The following is a 17,821-nucleotide window of genomic DNA, read 5'->3' as shown; positions in this document are numbered from 1 at the left end:
TACCACAGCTTCAAATGTGGAAATATCGATCATCGATCACTCACGCCTCGCCACCGAGACAAAGATATTGCTGCACGTCGGAAAATATCTCGAGGTGAAATGTTTTACCGTCGTTAAAGTAATCCCTCTGGAAAAATATTTCGAGGTAATGAAAATCGATCGAAATTAAGATAGACACTCATAGTATATAAAGTTAATATAGAGATAGTTACAATCGATCTTTCATTTTTTTTTTTTCAATTTTTCACTCGTAAAAGTAACAAAATTGATTTATATGCTTTTGAAATAATGTAATGAATGAGTGTAAAAACTTCAAATCTAACAAATAATAAATTAAAATCCTCACAATCTTCATGCTCTTTCGGTATAAACAGAATGGTTTTACAATACATTTTGTTTTTAATTTCATGTTAAAAAAACATTCACTATTCCCCTATTTTTTACGCAAGAGAGAGAGAGGATGACTTAAAAAAGTTTCTTGTATGAGCTAGCTGGTGGCAAACCGCAAAAATGCTTCTATGACCAACTTTATTAATTTCACGAAATTAGTAAATGAAATAATTTGGAATTGAGCTTCTCTGGTGTTCACAAGATGACTCATAATTATCTTAATACTAGATGGCAGTCGGACTATTTTATTATTACGCACTAAAAATGTATAACCTGATGTTGCTACGATATTAATTTTTATCGTGCTTTATTATAGAAATAAGTAAAAAAAATGAATCCAAAACTAGAATACGTTCATCAGAGATTAATTACAGGGTAGTATAACAAATGGTTTACTTTGAGCATGCCATTATGAATTGCCATCAAATCAACCGCTGGACTGAATTATGTGTGATAACCTGGTAGTGAACACACAAATCAAACGCCAGAGATTAAATCAGTTTAAATTTTAACGCGCTCGATAGAAAAAAGAAACAAAAAATATCGGTGAAATGTCGAGAGCATGGTCAAATTCTTGGATTACAGTGATATTTTTGGAAATGAATTGAGTCCACTGATTGCTGTCAAGTATTTCTGGTAATTTTACCGGCTTTTGATGCTTCCACTTTGCGGCAGATAATTTGACCGATTCTTTTCATGTAACGCGTTACAATCACTAAAAATATCTGCAAAATTTTCGGAAATGTATTAAAATTGTGGAGGCTATCAATCTTCATCAATTGTAAACATACTGAAAATGAGAGTAAAACGCGTAGACTTACCCATTAATTTGGTAGATACAGATCATGGGGAATTTTTTGTGAGTCCATTAACTTTTCATGGTGATCTGAACATGATCAGTATGAAAGTAGTTAGAAAAATTACAGGACGCAAAGTATAAAATTAAAAAAAAGAATAATAAAATCCCCGGGGATTCCCATAATTGGTAATTTTTGATAATTTCGAGTAATTTTAAAGATGACAAAAAGGATATGGGGGATCCTATTTGTGGAGGTGGGCGGTCGCAATGGACAAAGGACGCAGGTATTAGACAAACTAACCGCAACCCACGAGAGACCGTAGTCCATCATTTTCTCCCTTAGTCTATAGGAACCTCCCATCTCAACCAACATGATCCTCCCGATGTCTCTTTTGTCTATCGCCTCGCGAAAAATTTCAACAATCCGTCTGCAGCGATCGGTAAGCACTTGAGAATTGATAATTTTATTGTTTTCTCCCTCCGCCTTACCGACTTTGATAAAAATATTTACGTTATTGTGTTACTTTTGGTTAATAAAGGAAGTGAAACACAAACTTACACAAATGTTGTGTTGCTTTTGGTACAGTTTACGGTGAATTTAGCGCAGAAAATAGTGGAGAGACTGAGAAAATGCATTCCTCCGATTGCGACGCGATGTTGGTATTCACCACTCGTTTAACCACCGACGGATACAGCAAATTGGCAACATTGTATTTTCTCTATTTAAATCTATGGAAATGTATCGATTCTTGGGGAGGTCAGATACTCCGACAAGAATCGATTATTTTGCATAGGTTTAAATGGAGGAAATCCGGTGTTGCCAAATTGCTGGATCCGCCTCTGAGAACCCCCTTTCGTGTTTTACTTCCTATATTAACCAAACTTCTGTGTTGAAATTTCTCTCTGTGTGGTTGGAACGAGTGTTGATTGTGAAATGGTATTTTTTCAGGCAATGAACCCAGTAGTGGTGCTTCTGATGATCAGCTACATCCTTCTGTCCCTTACGTCGATTGGTCTCCTGTTCGAGAACCACTCCTATGCAGGGATTTTCGAGCTCCTTCGTTGCGTCCTGTTCCTCTTCTACGTCCAGCACTTCGGCGCCGCCCTCACCAATCCCGTGTTCCTCCAACTCTGGCACTACCAGTATTTCTTCATCTTCTCCGCCTGCTTCTGGATTCTCCAATGCCTCAAAGTCCTGCAGATCAGAGTCAAGGCCAAATAATTTCTCCACAACTGAATTTTTTTCAAGGACGTTCGAGGAATTGAAACAAAATTTCCTTTGTCCGATGACTATGGGCGACTAGACAATGTCTGTAGTAGAACAAAGCGGCACTAGTTATCTCCTCTAAATCTCTCATTGTTTTCTTCTTGTTTAATGCTATACTGAAACGCTCCTTAAACTTCCGTTGATCACAATATAATATGAACCACATTATGCAACAAGAAACCAGTATATTTTTGGCTCATTTTAGAAACAACACATATGCAATTGGTTTCCTCATGCAGGAATGTGCTTTTACAGAAGAGCCAGAGATAGTGATTCCTTGTTGCAAAATGTGATCCATATGAGACTTCCTTAGGAAAGGAACTGATTAAGGAACGACGATGAATGCGATATCCTGATCTTTTCAGAGCCTTTGCGCGAAGCAATATTTTTTTAAATTTTTGCCTAACTTACGTGTCATATTTGTGCAAAGACTTCCTAAATGATATTTGTTCAAGAGGTCCGTTTGATTAGACACCCATCTACAAACAGAATAAGCTGTGACTTTCATGGGAATTTCCGAGAAACACCAAAGAAGAATGGCAGAACGAGATTACATCAGTGGCGTCGCATGCATTGCGATACATCGATTGATTTGTCATTTAAACCTATGGAAAAGGATCGATAGATAGGGTGTTCGCAACGAATACCTGAATAATCGATCCTTTACCATAGCTTCAAATGGAGTAATATCGATAGTAGATCATTCTTACCTCGCCACTGGATACATTACATCCTCTCGTTTATTTTAGATGTAGTACAAACATTAATATATTTTAAAGAAGAAAGCTTTTGCGGGCGCACCAAAACAAAGCTGAAATATAAATATTTATGTTGTGAGGCCATTTATAAATAAGTTGACTGAAATTCAAAATTGTTACTTTAGAATTTAAAATAGTTTTTATCAGTTAAATGCTCAACTCTTGTAAAAATTTTCCTCTCTCTTTTCCTCATTGAAATTTGTGGAGGGATAGTGATTATAAAATGATTTATGACTATAATTAATGAGAATACGCTCGATTATAATCATGATAAACTTTAAAATTAACACAAGCAGGGAAACGATACGTCGAGTCTGCATTGAATTTTTCGAATAATTTTCTAAAATTAAATATGTAGGCTGAGCACCAAAAATTGTAAATAATTTTGAAAAAAGCTTTGGTTGTATGTTATAAAATACCACACAAAGATAGCCATTTTGGGTGTGCTTTTTGTAACATAATAACAAGCACACACCCAATTTTGACCGGTATGTTGACCGGTAAAATAGTTTTTACCGGTTTATTTTTGCTTTATTTAAGATTTGAAGATGATTAAATAGCGTTTGATAGAAGCTTTCCCAATGCAAATTTCTTTGGTACTTTCCAATGAATTGACAATGAGTAACACATTCCATCCGATATATTTAATCATTCAAGCATATGTTGTTTTTACTTTTTAAGTTGTTTTTAATATAAGTGTTTTACTTTTGTAAATCACATGATGTGCCTGAGCCTTAATACTAATTAGGTGTAAGTTCAAGAGATGTTTTATCAATATACATATCGTATTATTTATTTATTTTTTATGCTATATACATATGAATAAAAAAATATTGACTCCATTTATATTTGTGTTATTACTCCATTCGCTGTTTTCTTCCTTCAACTGAACGGGCATATCAAGTATAGCCAAAAAGTGAAACTACTTTTTGACGCCATTTTTGAAAACTCTTGATAAGTTATTTGCGCCTGGAATTTAATTCGTTGGAAAAAATTAAATGCTGATTAAAAATAATTAGCGACCGTAAATTCTGAGGAGAACTATAGCTCAGTTTTAGTTTAAAAAATTTAAAAGACGGCAGTTGAGGTCTGAGAGTTTATTGTGGAGTCTGCTGGTGAAGGAGAGCCTCTATTTTTTAACTTAAAAGTCTGAAATAACAAACAAATTAAAGTGATTTGATGTATTTTAATTAAATTAGATTTATTTTCCATGATGCATTCGCCTTTTAAAATATATCAGTGATTTAAAAATGACGATCCAATTTTTATTTTTGTTAAAGTTCCTTACCTGTGTAAGAAACAAGCATCAAAACTTGTAGAGGATTGTCCTCAGTTGAACCAAAGTATCATGAACTAGTTTTGTTTGGAGGGGATGAATCTTGCCTGGTTATAGAATTCAGCAGTTCTTCATTTTGAGTCAACACTGAAACAGAGAATTAAGAAAATATATGAAATAACAACTGATCCTTAGACTTTACTTTTCAGATAGTTTTTGAACGTGCGATCAAATATCAATGTCTTAGCGTCTACATGGATTTTCTTCCCCCCAAAATACTAAGAAAATATATGGAGAAATGCGGCCAAGTTTTAGTATCTTGTTATCAAGTTATGTGGTGGTCACGCCTTTCTTCAAATTACCCGTTCGATTAATTTAGCACATTTTGCATTTGGGACAGGGAGACCAGGATGTTGAAAATTTAAAAAACAATAACAATAATTTTTGCAATAACTCTGACTTTCTTGGTAAAAAATAAATAAATGCTTATGAATTGTATTTAAATCAGCATTTTGGAACGAAAACTCCTCTCTATAAGAAATGGAAAAAAAAAGTTTTAGTTTTGATATCTCGATGTGCTGAGCACGATTCGGAGTTCAACAATTTTTGCCGAAGAGATGTTTTCATAGAAAAAACGAAGAATTGAAGGCACTTTATTGTCTTTTGGGATCCTCACAGTGCGCAGTATTGCCATAGAATAAAGAGACTAACGTCAACAGAAGCGAAAGCCACCGCCATTTTCATGTCAACGAAGCATAACGAAAGGAGGCTGTTTCAATAAGTACGGCTGTTTACGTTTGCGGTAGGTCGACGTTTTGGAGAGGTCGAATAATAACGGATACATAAGTTTTAGGGAATTGAAAGAGTTTTCTTTTATTATTTATCGTTATACCGAAGAAGTACTGTAAATTCTCTTAAAATTTAATGATTTTTTCCACTTTTATATTTGTAGGTAACCTCGAAATTGGTTTCAATAAGGACCGACTCAGAGGAGAAAAATGTTAACATTGGTTCTTACGGAGCTTTCGCTTCTGTTGACGTAGTCTGTTTATTCTATGGTATTGCCCGCCGTCCGCCGTCTCCTCTCATTGCCGCGCGCCGCGGGCGAACTGGTGGAGCGTTGGATGCCCGGAAAGTCAAAACGCCTTCACTCCCGTGTATATGCAACACGGACATCCGTAGAGCTCGAATAGTTGCATCTAGGAGTTATAACAGAATTAGCTTAGTATAGGTGTTGTCCCTACCGATTTGATCGATGATAGGGGCCATCCTGAGGGTGATGCCGACGAGGAGCATGCAGGTCATGAGGAGAAGACCGGCGGTGATGATGATGGTCCAGCGGGCGCGTTTCGGTAGGTCCTCGGGATCGATCTTGCTCGGGCCCCTCTCTCGTTCCACCCTCCGCCTCCTTCTCCGCCTCCGCCGCCGCCTACGACGCTCCGGCAGGATCACGATCTCCGGCTCCTCCACCGCCTCCGCGTCGCGCTCCTTACCCTCGATCTCCACCTCTATGTATAACCTGAAACGCATGAATTAAGGAGTTGGAAATCACAGTAATTTTATAATAGTCCAGCCAACGAGGGGAAAATGAGGGCTTTTAGTGGAACAAACTAGAAAAAAGCTGAATTTTTTTTTACCATAGATTATATACTTCAAAAGTAGTTTTTCCCAAAAAGTCTTTTCTTTATTTGTTATTGGATTTATGCTCAGCTAAACTTAAGAAAATGATGCTCTTAAAAGTGAAGTTTTCATATTTCAAATTGAAATTTGTTTGTTTTTATATTTTTAATAACTGCAGGACCCGATCATCTTTTAAAAACTCTGATGCAACGAATCTTAAATAAAGGACTCTTTCATCCAAAATTAAAAGACAGAAAATGATTAATATCTGTTTAATCAGGCAGAATAGGGCCGAAGTAAGATTCCCTAAGTTATCGTCTGCCGTAACTTGGAAAAATCGCGTACAGCTCCGATTGCGACATACATCAAAGCGCCTTCATGATACAAATATTCGTGCTCAGAAGATGCCTGTGTTGCATCATCAAAAATTGAAGGCGCTTTAATTTTTCTCGCGTTCACAGCGCTGCGCAGCTCCGCAAGGCTACACTGTTTACTCGCCATTTCAAGTCACTGGCGAGATTTTCCGCCAATCGACGAGATGTCTTACTTATGGACGGAATTCAAACGTATTTCAACCCTAGTCTGATTTATTTAGTCTGACTTCATATATTTTCAAAATATTTTGTGCTACCTGCGTACTCTCCCTATAAAGGTACTTTGTCTCTGTTTCCCATAGAGCACCTAGAGTCGTAATGCAAGTGGGGGTGCTGGCGCCACTTTTAAGCATTTTCCAGGCCCAGAATTCCGAGATTCCTGTGCGGCGCCGGGTCCCTTTGTCGATACATAATCGATTGTTTGCGATACACGGGGACCCGGCCATATTCCACACCGCCATTTGGGATCGAATATGTATTATGTATTGTAAAGGTGACCCCACACACCGGGCTCGGGACTCATCGACCTGCAGCCTGATTGTTGAAATTTTGTGTTTGTCGACCGGTTAAGACAAGAGTAAGAAAAATGTAGTCATGTGATTGGTCGGTTTTATGAATTATCCTCTTACCGTCCCGATAAAGGGTGTATTTCTCCAGAATTTGACGACTAAGTGTCGGCAGCTCGAGGGATGCCTTTAGCTTCTCGATGATTAAATCCTTTAAAGGCACGACAAAGAGGATGATTCACGAAACCGAACAATCACACGGCTACATTCTTCTGTCTTAACCGGTTGATAAACACAACATTTCAACAATCAAGCTGCAGAACATGACGCCAGCTCTCCCACTTACATTACGACTCTAGGTACTCTATGCTAGAGTCCCTTTATACTGAGAGTCAAGACAACACCCCCTCATGGAGTCACAAACGGGAATAAAGATTACACAAATTGAACGTTTTTCGTAATCTTTGATCGGCCCATTCTCGAATTCCTTTCTCCGTTCCTTCTCTCATTCCGTTTGTTCCTTGCCGAACCCGTGATTCCCTGGTCCATTCCAGATTATAATCTTTGCAATGGGGGAAAATGTAATCTTTATTCCCGTTTGTGACACTGTGAAGGCCTAAAATACGGGAGCCAATCAGAAATGGATTCACATTGTCTTGACTCTCAGTATAAAGGAACTCTATGCTGTTTCCAACTGTGCAGGGTATACTCACGGGTGTTGCGGCTGGAGGGCGTCGCCTTGCGCCAGGTCGAGGGCCTCGAGGTCGGGGGGCTGCCGCTCGATGGTGAACTCCCCCTGGATGGTGGGCGCCCCGGCTCCGGGGCGGGGGGTCTCGGGGGAGGGCGCCCTCTCGAGGACGAGCTGGGGCGGCTCCGGCGGGAGCTCCTCGGACCAGCGGCGGACCTTGACCACGGAGCTGGCTCGGACCTGCCGCGCCTGCTGGGCCCGCGTCTGCTTCGCCCGGCGCCGCTCCTTGCACACATGGCTGTGATGGTGATGATGATGATGGCGATGGTGGTGGTGATGATGCCCGTGCTCGCGCTCCGGCTCCGGTTCATGACGCTTCTTCCTGGAAAAAGGGGACCAACTTGACTAGAGTACCTTTATAGACAGATTATGGACATTTCTGTGCCGGTTTCTCATTGGTCGCGTGAAAATAGGATGACACTATAGACGCTATTAGTGGCGACGTCATCATAGGGATTCTCCATTATATCGAATTGGATCCAAACAATAACATTGGCATAACCTCTTTCAATGCTACCAATGCGAAAAAATCGATAGATATCGCTTTTCTGTGACGTTGCACTAATAGCGTCTATGTTCTTACGGCCGTAAATAAACAAACAACATGGCCGCTATCAGCAAGCAAGTTTGAGATTATGCACATCTCACACTCACATCCTACTGTGATAAAGGCAAATGGATATTTTACCGTGTTTTCATGTGTTTTTTATGTGTTATTCGTAGATATGCTAGTTTAAATTGTTACTGCCGCATAATTGAAAATTTTCTCAAATTTTAGCTTCTTATCAACGTTACGGTGAGTCGCCATCTTGCTGGTTTATTTACGGCCGTAAGAGCATCATGAGGCCTAAAAATTCGTTGACCAATCAAAAAGCGGCACAGTTTTCCTGTGGTAAAAAGATACAAATGGCCATACTCTACACTCTGGCCATACTAGGTGAGGAATATTCTGAGGGAGATGATCATGATTACTTGAAACTTTCAGAGGATGTCCTGTTTGGAGGAAAGTGAGATCAGCGGAAATCGCGATAAATTACACCGAAAAAAGGGTTTCAGAACATTTTGTCAACGATTTTTTGTCCGCGCACCTTTTTTGTCCAGTAGTTTACGCCCACACGTAAAATAAGCAACTGTAACTTGCTCCAAGCTTTATATTTTAGTCAGTATGTAAAATTTTATTGACAATATGAAATTGAGAGAGAAGGAGGTGTTGTTATGGTTGCTCATTTTCTAAACTAAATGTTACTTTCTCCTTTTGATTCATCTTTTTCAATTGTCATTGGTGAATATATGGTTTTATTTCTATCCTTAAAATATTCGATGTAGAATATACCTTACATATGTATTAGTACTTTTTTATTTTTTTAATTTTTTTTACGAAATTATTACCTCATTTTGTAAACATTTATATTTTTAAAACGTGACAAATATTTGTAAAACCTTTTCCAAGCGATGGTAGGTATCGATATTAATCTCAATGAGCCGCAGTTGTGCCGAAAGAAACTGCAAAAATGAATAAAAGAGGAAAAAAAACCAAGAAGCACGCAATCTTTACTTTTAACCCATTCGTACATCGATCTTTTAGAGTCAAATGCGTCAAATTTTGAGCGTTTGGTTGCGCGTACACCTCGCTGTAGCACAGTAAAAGCACAAAATGTAAAATAAAAAATTAAAGTGCCCTGGAAATCATTAAATTTGACACGGAACCACCAATATTTAAGAAACACATTATATTATTACTCTCCTTTGATAAATTGATACACATTTTTTTTCATCAATTTAAATGAGAATAATCAATGCAGATTGTGCAAACATTTCAAATCATCGGTTAAAAAACGCTGACTATGCGAGTATAATTATTAGAGCCTAACAGAGCGGAGCGGCGTGCTGCCAGCGCGACAAGCTCATTGGCGCCTACAAACCTAAGTGGATACTTCACGTATTGCACAATGCTTGAAGTATCCACTTAGGTTTGTAGGCGCCAACGCGCGTTTCGAGCTGACCGCCCGCCCGCCGTGCGGCGGCGCCTGAAGCAACTATTTCACAACAGAGGTGTTGCACAGTATTATACGAAATTGTATTAAGAATGACAGGCATCCTTTAAAAGTACAGATCTTTCCTCGAAAAATAAATCAAGATACTTATCGTACACAGGAAAAATCTAAGAGCCTTTAGCTGAGGCAAATCAAGAGGTTCATCCGGTTCACGTATAACAATGTGGGAATTTTTGAAAGATAATTAAGTTCTGTTGCACCAAAGAGTTTTAGAGAGTTTTAGTGAATTTTGTCTAATGGATCAACAACCAAAAAAAAAAAAAAAAAAAAAAAAAAAGAAAAAAAAAAGCAAAGACATTAAACATTTTCATCCAAAAGCGTTCTGAGCAATTGTCGTTTGTATTTACATGTGGACCCATTAACTTTGGGTCTCAACTGGCACGTGGACGAAAACCTCCGTGCCTAAAAAACGCGTGGACGTAATTACTGGAAAAAACAGGTGCGCGGACAAAAAATCGTTGACGAAATGTCCTATAACCGAAAAAAGAGGATGCTGACTTAACATTTTGGATGTAAAAAAATGTGCGACAACTCACAAAACGCTGAGTTAACCACCACGGCGGTTAGCTTCACATCTTGACATTGCTATATTAATTAACTGCTGTGGCATTTAACGTAGGGTTTTGTGAGTTGTTGCACATTTTTTTACATCCAGAATGTTAAGTCAGCGTCCTTTTTTTTCGGTGTATGATGTTCACAATTTTTTTATAGAAAATAAATAAATAAAATGTGATAGAAAATGTGTTACATTATAAATCGAGTTACTTGTTTTTTGATTTTCAATCTTTATTTTGTGGATTCATTCGATGAGAAACTTGAAATGCAAAACATAGGTGTACAACATGAGTAAAACGATAAAGAGAAGGGAAATATTTGCAGTAAGAAAAATTACAAACATTATTGAAACAAACAGGAGAAATTACTTTAACGATTTTAAGTGGACTTATTCTCAATTTATTTTTTTTTTAGCTTCGGAGGGCTGTTAATGACCCCTCTCTCAGAAACGACCCTGAGTTCACTGAAAGAACATCTTTTCTATTGCTTGCCTCATAAAATTAAATTACAGCGCTGAAGGCTTTCTGCAGCTTGGTTGTTCCGTCGGGTTCAAAAAGTCGGCTCTCGTCGGGGAAAAAAAGTGTCGGAGGGATATAAGGCCGACAGTGATGAATTTCGTGGAATAAGTTGTTCTTTATCACGGACCGAAACACAATGGGCACTTGAGCCACCCCCTCAGCACCTTGAATCCGCGGCTTTAGAACCTCAATTCTGTGCTCGGTTGCGAATTTCATCCAAAAATTGATTAGTTAAGTTAATATACTAGGAATAATAGTTTGTATAGATCCAATTCTACGACAAATATTACAAGAGAAAATAATTCACTGGAAAAAAAACACATTGGATCTAGAGTCCAGACTCTTGAAAGCATTGGCAAGAAAAAGGACTCTTGATTAAATCAGATTTAAGCCTAAATCAAAAGGAAATCCGCTCAAATTAAGAGGCATGGTTCTTGATCTAAGCTTAAATCTGCTTGAATCAAGAGTCCTTTTTCTTGTCAATGTTTTCAAGAGTCTAAACTCTAGATCCAATGTGTTTTTTTTCCCAGTGTAACTGCTTACTAGCCAAAAAGAATTAAGGCTGCTAAACAAGAGTACCTTTATTGGGAGAGTATGGGTGACTCGATTAATGTAGTTCTTAAGGCCCAAAAGGGCGACGACGTAAAAAACGAAAAACACTAGAAAAGTGCTGCTGCCAACCTAGGCATTTGAAATATTAATCAATGTGGCCGACTGCACTTTGTAAACAAGCGTCAATAAGGATCAAGACTTTAAAATTGAAAAAATGTATGTAAAATCAAAGTTTTATACGTGAATTCATAATTTTTAATCAGTGTAAATAGTTGAAATGTGAAGATTAATGCCATTAGATAATTCGAGTTCATAGGTTGGCTACCCTTTTGAGCCCCAAGAGCTACATGACCTGATCAAACTTAACCTCCAAATTTTCGAGTTGTCCATACTTTCCCTATAAAGGTACTCTGTGCTAAACGCCATTAGAGGTAAAAGACACTTATGAATCGTATTTACCGCCGCACAGTGGAACGAGTCTTTGGAAGAAGTCGGACTTGAGTTTTTTGACACAAATTTTAAAATTTTACGTTGATCTCGTCACAATTTTAATTTTATGGGGTGATATTTATGGAAAATTTTACGAGAAAACCGATGAAACCTGTTGGTGATGCGGCAACACTGGTTGTAAAGTCTCGAGCGAGAATGGCTGTGTGTCTTTGTGTCGCAGGGCTGAGGGACTGAGGGCTTTGGTGGCGGAGGTAGGGAATGGCTCTCAAAAAACTTCCGTACAAGTTCGCGTCCTGCGACGCGACACCTCTGAGGGGCTCAAGACCCCTTTTGTGTCTCGAGGGAATTTGAGAGCTATCACTCGCAAATGCTGAGGCATGACATCTCATTTGAAGACGTTCCTTTTGAAATTTTCATCGTAATAAGCATATTTTATTTATGAACGATGTAATTTTGAGAATGATGCTCAAATTCAATGAATGTGCGATATGAATCCCCCACATGTCCGTTAATTCCCGTGATATTTGGATCGAGTTTAACAGTGAGGAACCAAGCCACATCAACTATTGTCAAGTTTAACTGGGCAATTAATTTTTTTACGAGAGAACGTTTTTTCGGATTTCTTCGAAAATTTTAAGGAATTTGCTTCGTACCATGGAGCATTTTCACTGAAATTTGCACGAAAATCCGCACAACCAGTTTCATGTAAAGAATTAAATTGCCCAATTAAATTTGGTAACAGCTAGATGTGGTTTGGTTAGTTGTGACGTACCTTCAAGGGGTAGGAACCATGCACACTAAACGAGCGTAAAACCACCCTTAAAACCCCCTCCGGAAAGAATTTGAGGTTGGCCGCGGAATTTCGGTGATTTTTCTTCATTATGTGAAGAATGCTATGTGAAAATTTCAAACCATGATGTTCGTTTGGTGCTTTAAAAAAATAAAATACGAGTTTAGATTTTCAAACACCGCAACCGAGATACGAATGTTTGCAGTTTTACCGTCGATGTTTTGCACACCCTGTAAAATTGACAATGTGGGGCCGTTTCCGAAAGGCGCAGCAGAAAGATAAGCGTGAAAGTCGACCAACTTGGCGTGAACTGCGATGTATCGATTGCTATGCCATTTAAACCTGTAGAAAAAGATCGAGGGTTTTCGCAGCAAACACCTTTATAATCGATTCTTTACCATAGGTTTAAATGGCATAACAATCGATGTATCACAATTCACTCCACGCCACTGCAATTTAAAGCTACTCAGTTGGCTGCATCCCCTACCTGCAACATCGCATATTAGCGCCTACAAGACTGCATGAATACTTCACGCATTGCGTCAAACTCAGTGCGGTCGCGATCGGCGGCGTGGAGCGCATCAGCGCCTGCAAGACTGTAGGAATACTTCATGCATTGCGCCAAACCAATTGTGGTCGGTGCGGCTGCGGAGGCCGAAATTATTATAAAATCACATTACGTATATAATGTTTGCTCTTCCAAAACTTTTTCGATTGTTTATCATTAATGGAAGGCCTTGTCCATACAGAGATAGGTTTACAGTACTTAACTTTCGCGTAAAGTACCGTGAACTTTTGCTAGTGTTGATATAGGGCTTTCACAAAAAGATGTGCGTCTTGTGCATCCCCTCCCCCTCCGGCACGTTCACTGTATGGTTCTTATTGATGTTTCAAAACGAATGAGAAGGGGGCGGCAAAATACAGGCGGCCCATGGGCGGCAAGTAGGTAAATCCAGCCCTGCATTTCACTCTTACTCTCCTAAAAGACCGAGTGAGGAGTAAAAAAAAAAACTTGAAAAAGGAAACTTTAAAAAATGTTACGCGGTTATATTCATGTCTGCCAGCCTCTCCCGCCCGGATTGTTCTAGAACAGTCCGGACCAATGCTGCCATGCTAAGGGAGAACGTCGTATGCACCCTCAGAAGTTGCCAAATTTCCTTCGATAAAAACCGAATTTACCGGGAATATTGTGAAAATTTTCAGACAATATTTTACGCAATTTAATCTAAAATACCTGAAAATTTCAAAGAAAAATACGCATGAATGTTGTCAAAAATACATGTTTTATCGCGGGATATTTGGCAACTCTTGAATGTTCATACGACGTTTTTCCTTATCATGGCAGAACAGGCGACTTTCGTATAAGGAGTAAAAGCTATTCTCCGCGTTTCAGATCAAGGAGGATTATCGTGGAATTATTTGGATGAACGTGACTTAGCGGGGATGAAGAGCTGGCATCAGTTACATTGAGCTGCGAGTACGAATCGAATTGAGATTATGAATGCTGTTATGAATGCGTTGGATCAAGTTAAGCTAATTTGGACAGTGTTAAGCAGAAAGGAACCAAGCCGCATCCTGCCGTGGTAAGGAAGAACGCCGTATGAACATCCGAGAGTTGCCAAATTTCCTCCGATGGAATGTTCATTTTTGAGGAAAATTATCAATATTTGTCCTTATTGAAATGTTCAGACTCTTTAGATCAAATCACGAACAAAATTATCTGAGAAATTGGAAAAGAATATGCGTAAATTCTTTTGATAATTGGTGATTTGTAAAAGGGAATGTGGCAACGCCTGAAGGTTCATAAGGTGTTTTTCCTTAGCACAACAGTAGGTCCGGCACCGAGAAATTACGACTTTACATCGATGAAAGCGCGCACCGTAGTAAATGTGCAATGCGTGAAGTATTCCCACAGTCTTGCAGGCGCTAGCATGCGTTACATGCCGACCGCACCGTAATTGGCGCGATTAGTTAAACTTCCGGAGTTAGCGTTTTTTAATTCGTTACTGCCATTAAGTTTTTACATACTCCGTACGATTTAGTGTCATTTAAAATGATAAAAGAAATTACATGAAAGCTAACTGAATTCTTTCGACCGAATCTTGGTTAATTTTTGTAACTTTTCCGTAGCGAAACATGTTTTAGATTCATGCATAGGAGCTATCGTTAATTTTTATGGCTGAAGGTGATTCGATGGACGCCATATTTTGTGTCAGAACGACATGCGATGTATCGCATCGATTAGTTCCCTTTTTTCAGCTAATTGTCATTTTTCTCGAATTTTGAGATCGCTATTCTGTTGTCAGGAGACGAAAGAATTCACTTACCAATTTTGACAAACAAATTCAACGTAATAAATGCGTGGTTTTTTTCAGGAAAAATATAGCATTCGATACTTACATCGAAACCGCACTCGAATGCGATATTTTCACTCCAAAAGGCCACGCCAATATTACGTTGAATTTGTTTGTCAAAATTGGTAAGTGAACTCTTTAGTCTCCCGACAACAGAATTGCTATTCAAAATTCGGGAAAAAATGACGATTGGCTGAAAAAAATGGAACCAATCGATGCGATATATCACATGTAGTTTTGAAACAAAATATGGTGTCCAGGGAATCACCTCAAGGTGATTCGATGGACGCCATATTTTGTGCCAGAACGGCATGCGACATATCGCATCAATTGGGCCCATTTTTTCAGCTACTCGTCATTTTTCTCCAATTTTGAGATCGCAATTCTGTTCTCAGGAGACTAAAGCACTCACTTACCAATTTTAACAAAGAAATTCAACGTAATAAAGGCGTGTTTTTTTTAGAGAGCAAACATCGCATTCGATACTGATATCGAAACTGCTCTCGAATGCGATATTTTCCCTCTAAAAAAGCCACGCCTCTATTACGTTGAAAATCTTCGTTAAAATTGGTAAAAGAGTGCTTTAGTTTCTTGACAACAGAGTTGCAATGTCAAAATTGGAGAAAAATGACAAGTAGCTGAAAAAATGGAACCAATTGATGCGATATATCGAATGCCGTTCTGACACAAAATATGGCGTCCATCGAATCACCTTAAAATTCAAAAGCACGAGGCAATTCTAAGGACCAGAATCGATTGCATTAAAGCTAGTAAGTGTAACCTACTTGGCTTTCGATAGATCGATGGACGAGCTATCGGACGAGCTGTCAACTGAAGAGCGGTGGAGAGCGTGGCTGTATTTTTTGTCGTAATTGCTGATCCCCTTGCTGTTGACCAGCTCGATCAATAAGTTCCGCAACTGGAGAACTTTCCATTGGGGGCTTCCGACACACTCCGAGTCAAAATCTCCGACCTGCAAATAGTAAAATTTTTTTTAATTAAAAAAAAAACTGGAAAACATAGTAAGGTACTTTATAACCGATCATATGTCGCAGGCGAATAGTAAAATCAGGCATTTTGTCAAATGCCCAGGCGAATAGTCACACACTCTTCCTTAGATTAACATTTTTATCCACATCATAATTTTAGGCAAGATAGTTCATTTCTCCTGTAAGTAAAAATTCTTCGTAAACATGTGTATCATACGGATAGCATTTTGCAATAAGGAACCACTATTTCTGGCCAATTTTAGAAACAACATACATGCCATTGGTTTCCCTATGCAAATATGTGCGTTTGTGGGAGAGTCAGAGATAGTGGTTCCTTAATGCAAAATGTAATCCATACAATAGTCGAGTCGCTATTACACGATTTTTAGCTCCTGAACGAATATTTATATTGAAATTTTCAGCATTTCATAAAACATAAAAACTCTTAAAATTTTACCATTCAAATATAAGTAAACACCATTTGAGGAGAAATCAGTAATGTAGCGAAATTTTTTCGATATTTTCAGGTTCGTTCATATCTGAACGCAATATAGGAAGTGAGTCCCTTTATACTGAGAGTAGAGGCAACGCGAATCCATCTCGGATTGTTTCCCGTATTTTAGGCCTTCACAGTGTCACAAACGGGAATACGGATTACACTTTCACCAATTGCAAAGATTACAAATTGGAATGAACCGGAGAATTGGGGTACGGCAAGGAAAAAATGGAATGAGAGACGGAACTGAGAGAGGAATTCGAGAATGGGTTGATCAAAGATTACATAGAGCGTCCGATTTGTGTAATCTTCATTCCCGTGTGTGACATCCATGAGCCGCGTTGTCTCAGCTCTCTCTATATAAGGACTCTGGATAGGAAAAGCATGGTATATCCATGGAAAATAACATATGAAACCACTTAATGTCGTCACGCAATATGAGATTAGATCCCGAGACCTCTGGGTCGGTAGTTAATTGCGCCAACAGCTCTACTTAGATCAAAATCCCCTGTTCTTCGCACTCTGAAGTTTAACGAGGGAGCCTATAATGCGGCGTCGCACAGTGGTCCGAGTCAATCAGAGAAGTCGGACATGGAATTTTTAAGTGAAACTGCAAATGGAGATGTTGCATGTGTAAGGAATTTGCGAGTTGACTATTGATTCTCACGTAAAAGTTCGCGAAAAACACGATGGTGCCACTGGTTTTCCCTGAAATCAACTCCCAAGCTCATAAAAAGCTCTCAAAGTTAAGGCAAAATGGAGGGGATATCCCACGCTATCCTGAGAGTCCACCTCTACATCAAGACAAACTCTCCATGCCAAAGATAGGGTGCAAATACATTGACAGGGCTGCCACTTTATTTGGGGAATCTACAACTAAAAAATGGCAATCCTGCTAATATATTTGCCTCTCATCTTTGCATGGAGAGTTTGTCTTGATGTAGACGTGGACTCTCAGGGTAGCAAGGGATATCCCCTTCATTTTGCCTCAACTTTGAGGGCTTTTTTGGAGCTTGGGAGTTGATTTCAGGGAAAACCAGTGGCACTATCGTGTTTCTCGCGAATTTTTACATAAGAATCAAAAGGCAAATCGCAAATTCTTCACACATGTAACATCTCCATTTTGATGTTTGATTCGCCCCTTTTTAAATTTTCAGGGGTGCTCCTAGTAGGAAATTTCACGAGAAAACTAACGAGGCCACTTTTAAAACCTCAAAATTTTCTCTGGATGGAGTTATGAGCCTTTAAAGTTTCCAAATTTTGTCCGCTTTCTCTCATCGGCTCGATCCCTTGTGCGTCGTGCAACTCGGAAACAGCCCGGTGGC

At 38.9% G+C, this 17,821-nt stretch overlaps 2 protein-coding genes across 5 annotated transcripts in view; one reads left to right on the top strand and one right to left on the bottom strand.

Annotated features, from left to right (window-relative positions):
* The window catches only part of LOC109034813 (alkylglycerol monooxygenase), a 69,175-nt gene extending 65,115 nt beyond the window's left edge, over nucleotides 1-4,060 (top strand). For both annotated transcript variants that reach the window (XM_019048171.2, XM_019048172.2), the window contains exon 10: nucleotides 2,139-4,060. In XM_019048171.2, the coding sequence (XP_018903716.2) occupies nucleotides 2,139-2,411 (273 nt within the window). In that variant the 3' untranslated portion in view covers nucleotides 2,412-4,060. The remainder of the gene's footprint in view (nucleotides 1-2,138) is intronic.
* A 284-nt stretch (nucleotides 4,061-4,344) lies between these two features.
* The window catches only part of LOC109034814 (uncharacterized), an 89,376-nt gene continuing 75,899 nt past the window's right edge, over nucleotides 4,345-17,821 (bottom strand). For all 3 annotated transcript variants that reach the window (XM_019048175.2, XM_072304680.1, XM_072304681.1), the window contains 4 exons: nucleotides 15,797-15,984; nucleotides 7,704-8,060; nucleotides 5,735-6,009; nucleotides 4,345-4,637 (listed from right to left, as the gene is read on the bottom strand). In XM_019048175.2, the coding sequence (XP_018903720.2) occupies nucleotides 4,561-4,637; nucleotides 5,735-6,009; nucleotides 7,704-8,060; nucleotides 15,797-15,984 (897 nt within the window). In that variant the 3' untranslated portion in view covers nucleotides 4,345-4,560. The remainder of the gene's footprint in view (nucleotides 4,638-5,734; nucleotides 6,010-7,703; nucleotides 8,061-15,796; nucleotides 15,985-17,821) is intronic.

The sequence above is a fragment of the Bemisia tabaci genome, chromosome 9, assembly GCF_918797505.1.
Source record: "Bemisia tabaci chromosome 9, PGI_BMITA_v3".
Lineage (NCBI taxonomy): Eukaryota > Metazoa > Arthropoda > Insecta > Hemiptera > Aleyrodidae > Bemisia > Bemisia tabaci.
This window is presented reverse-complemented; position numbering and strand designations above follow the sequence as displayed.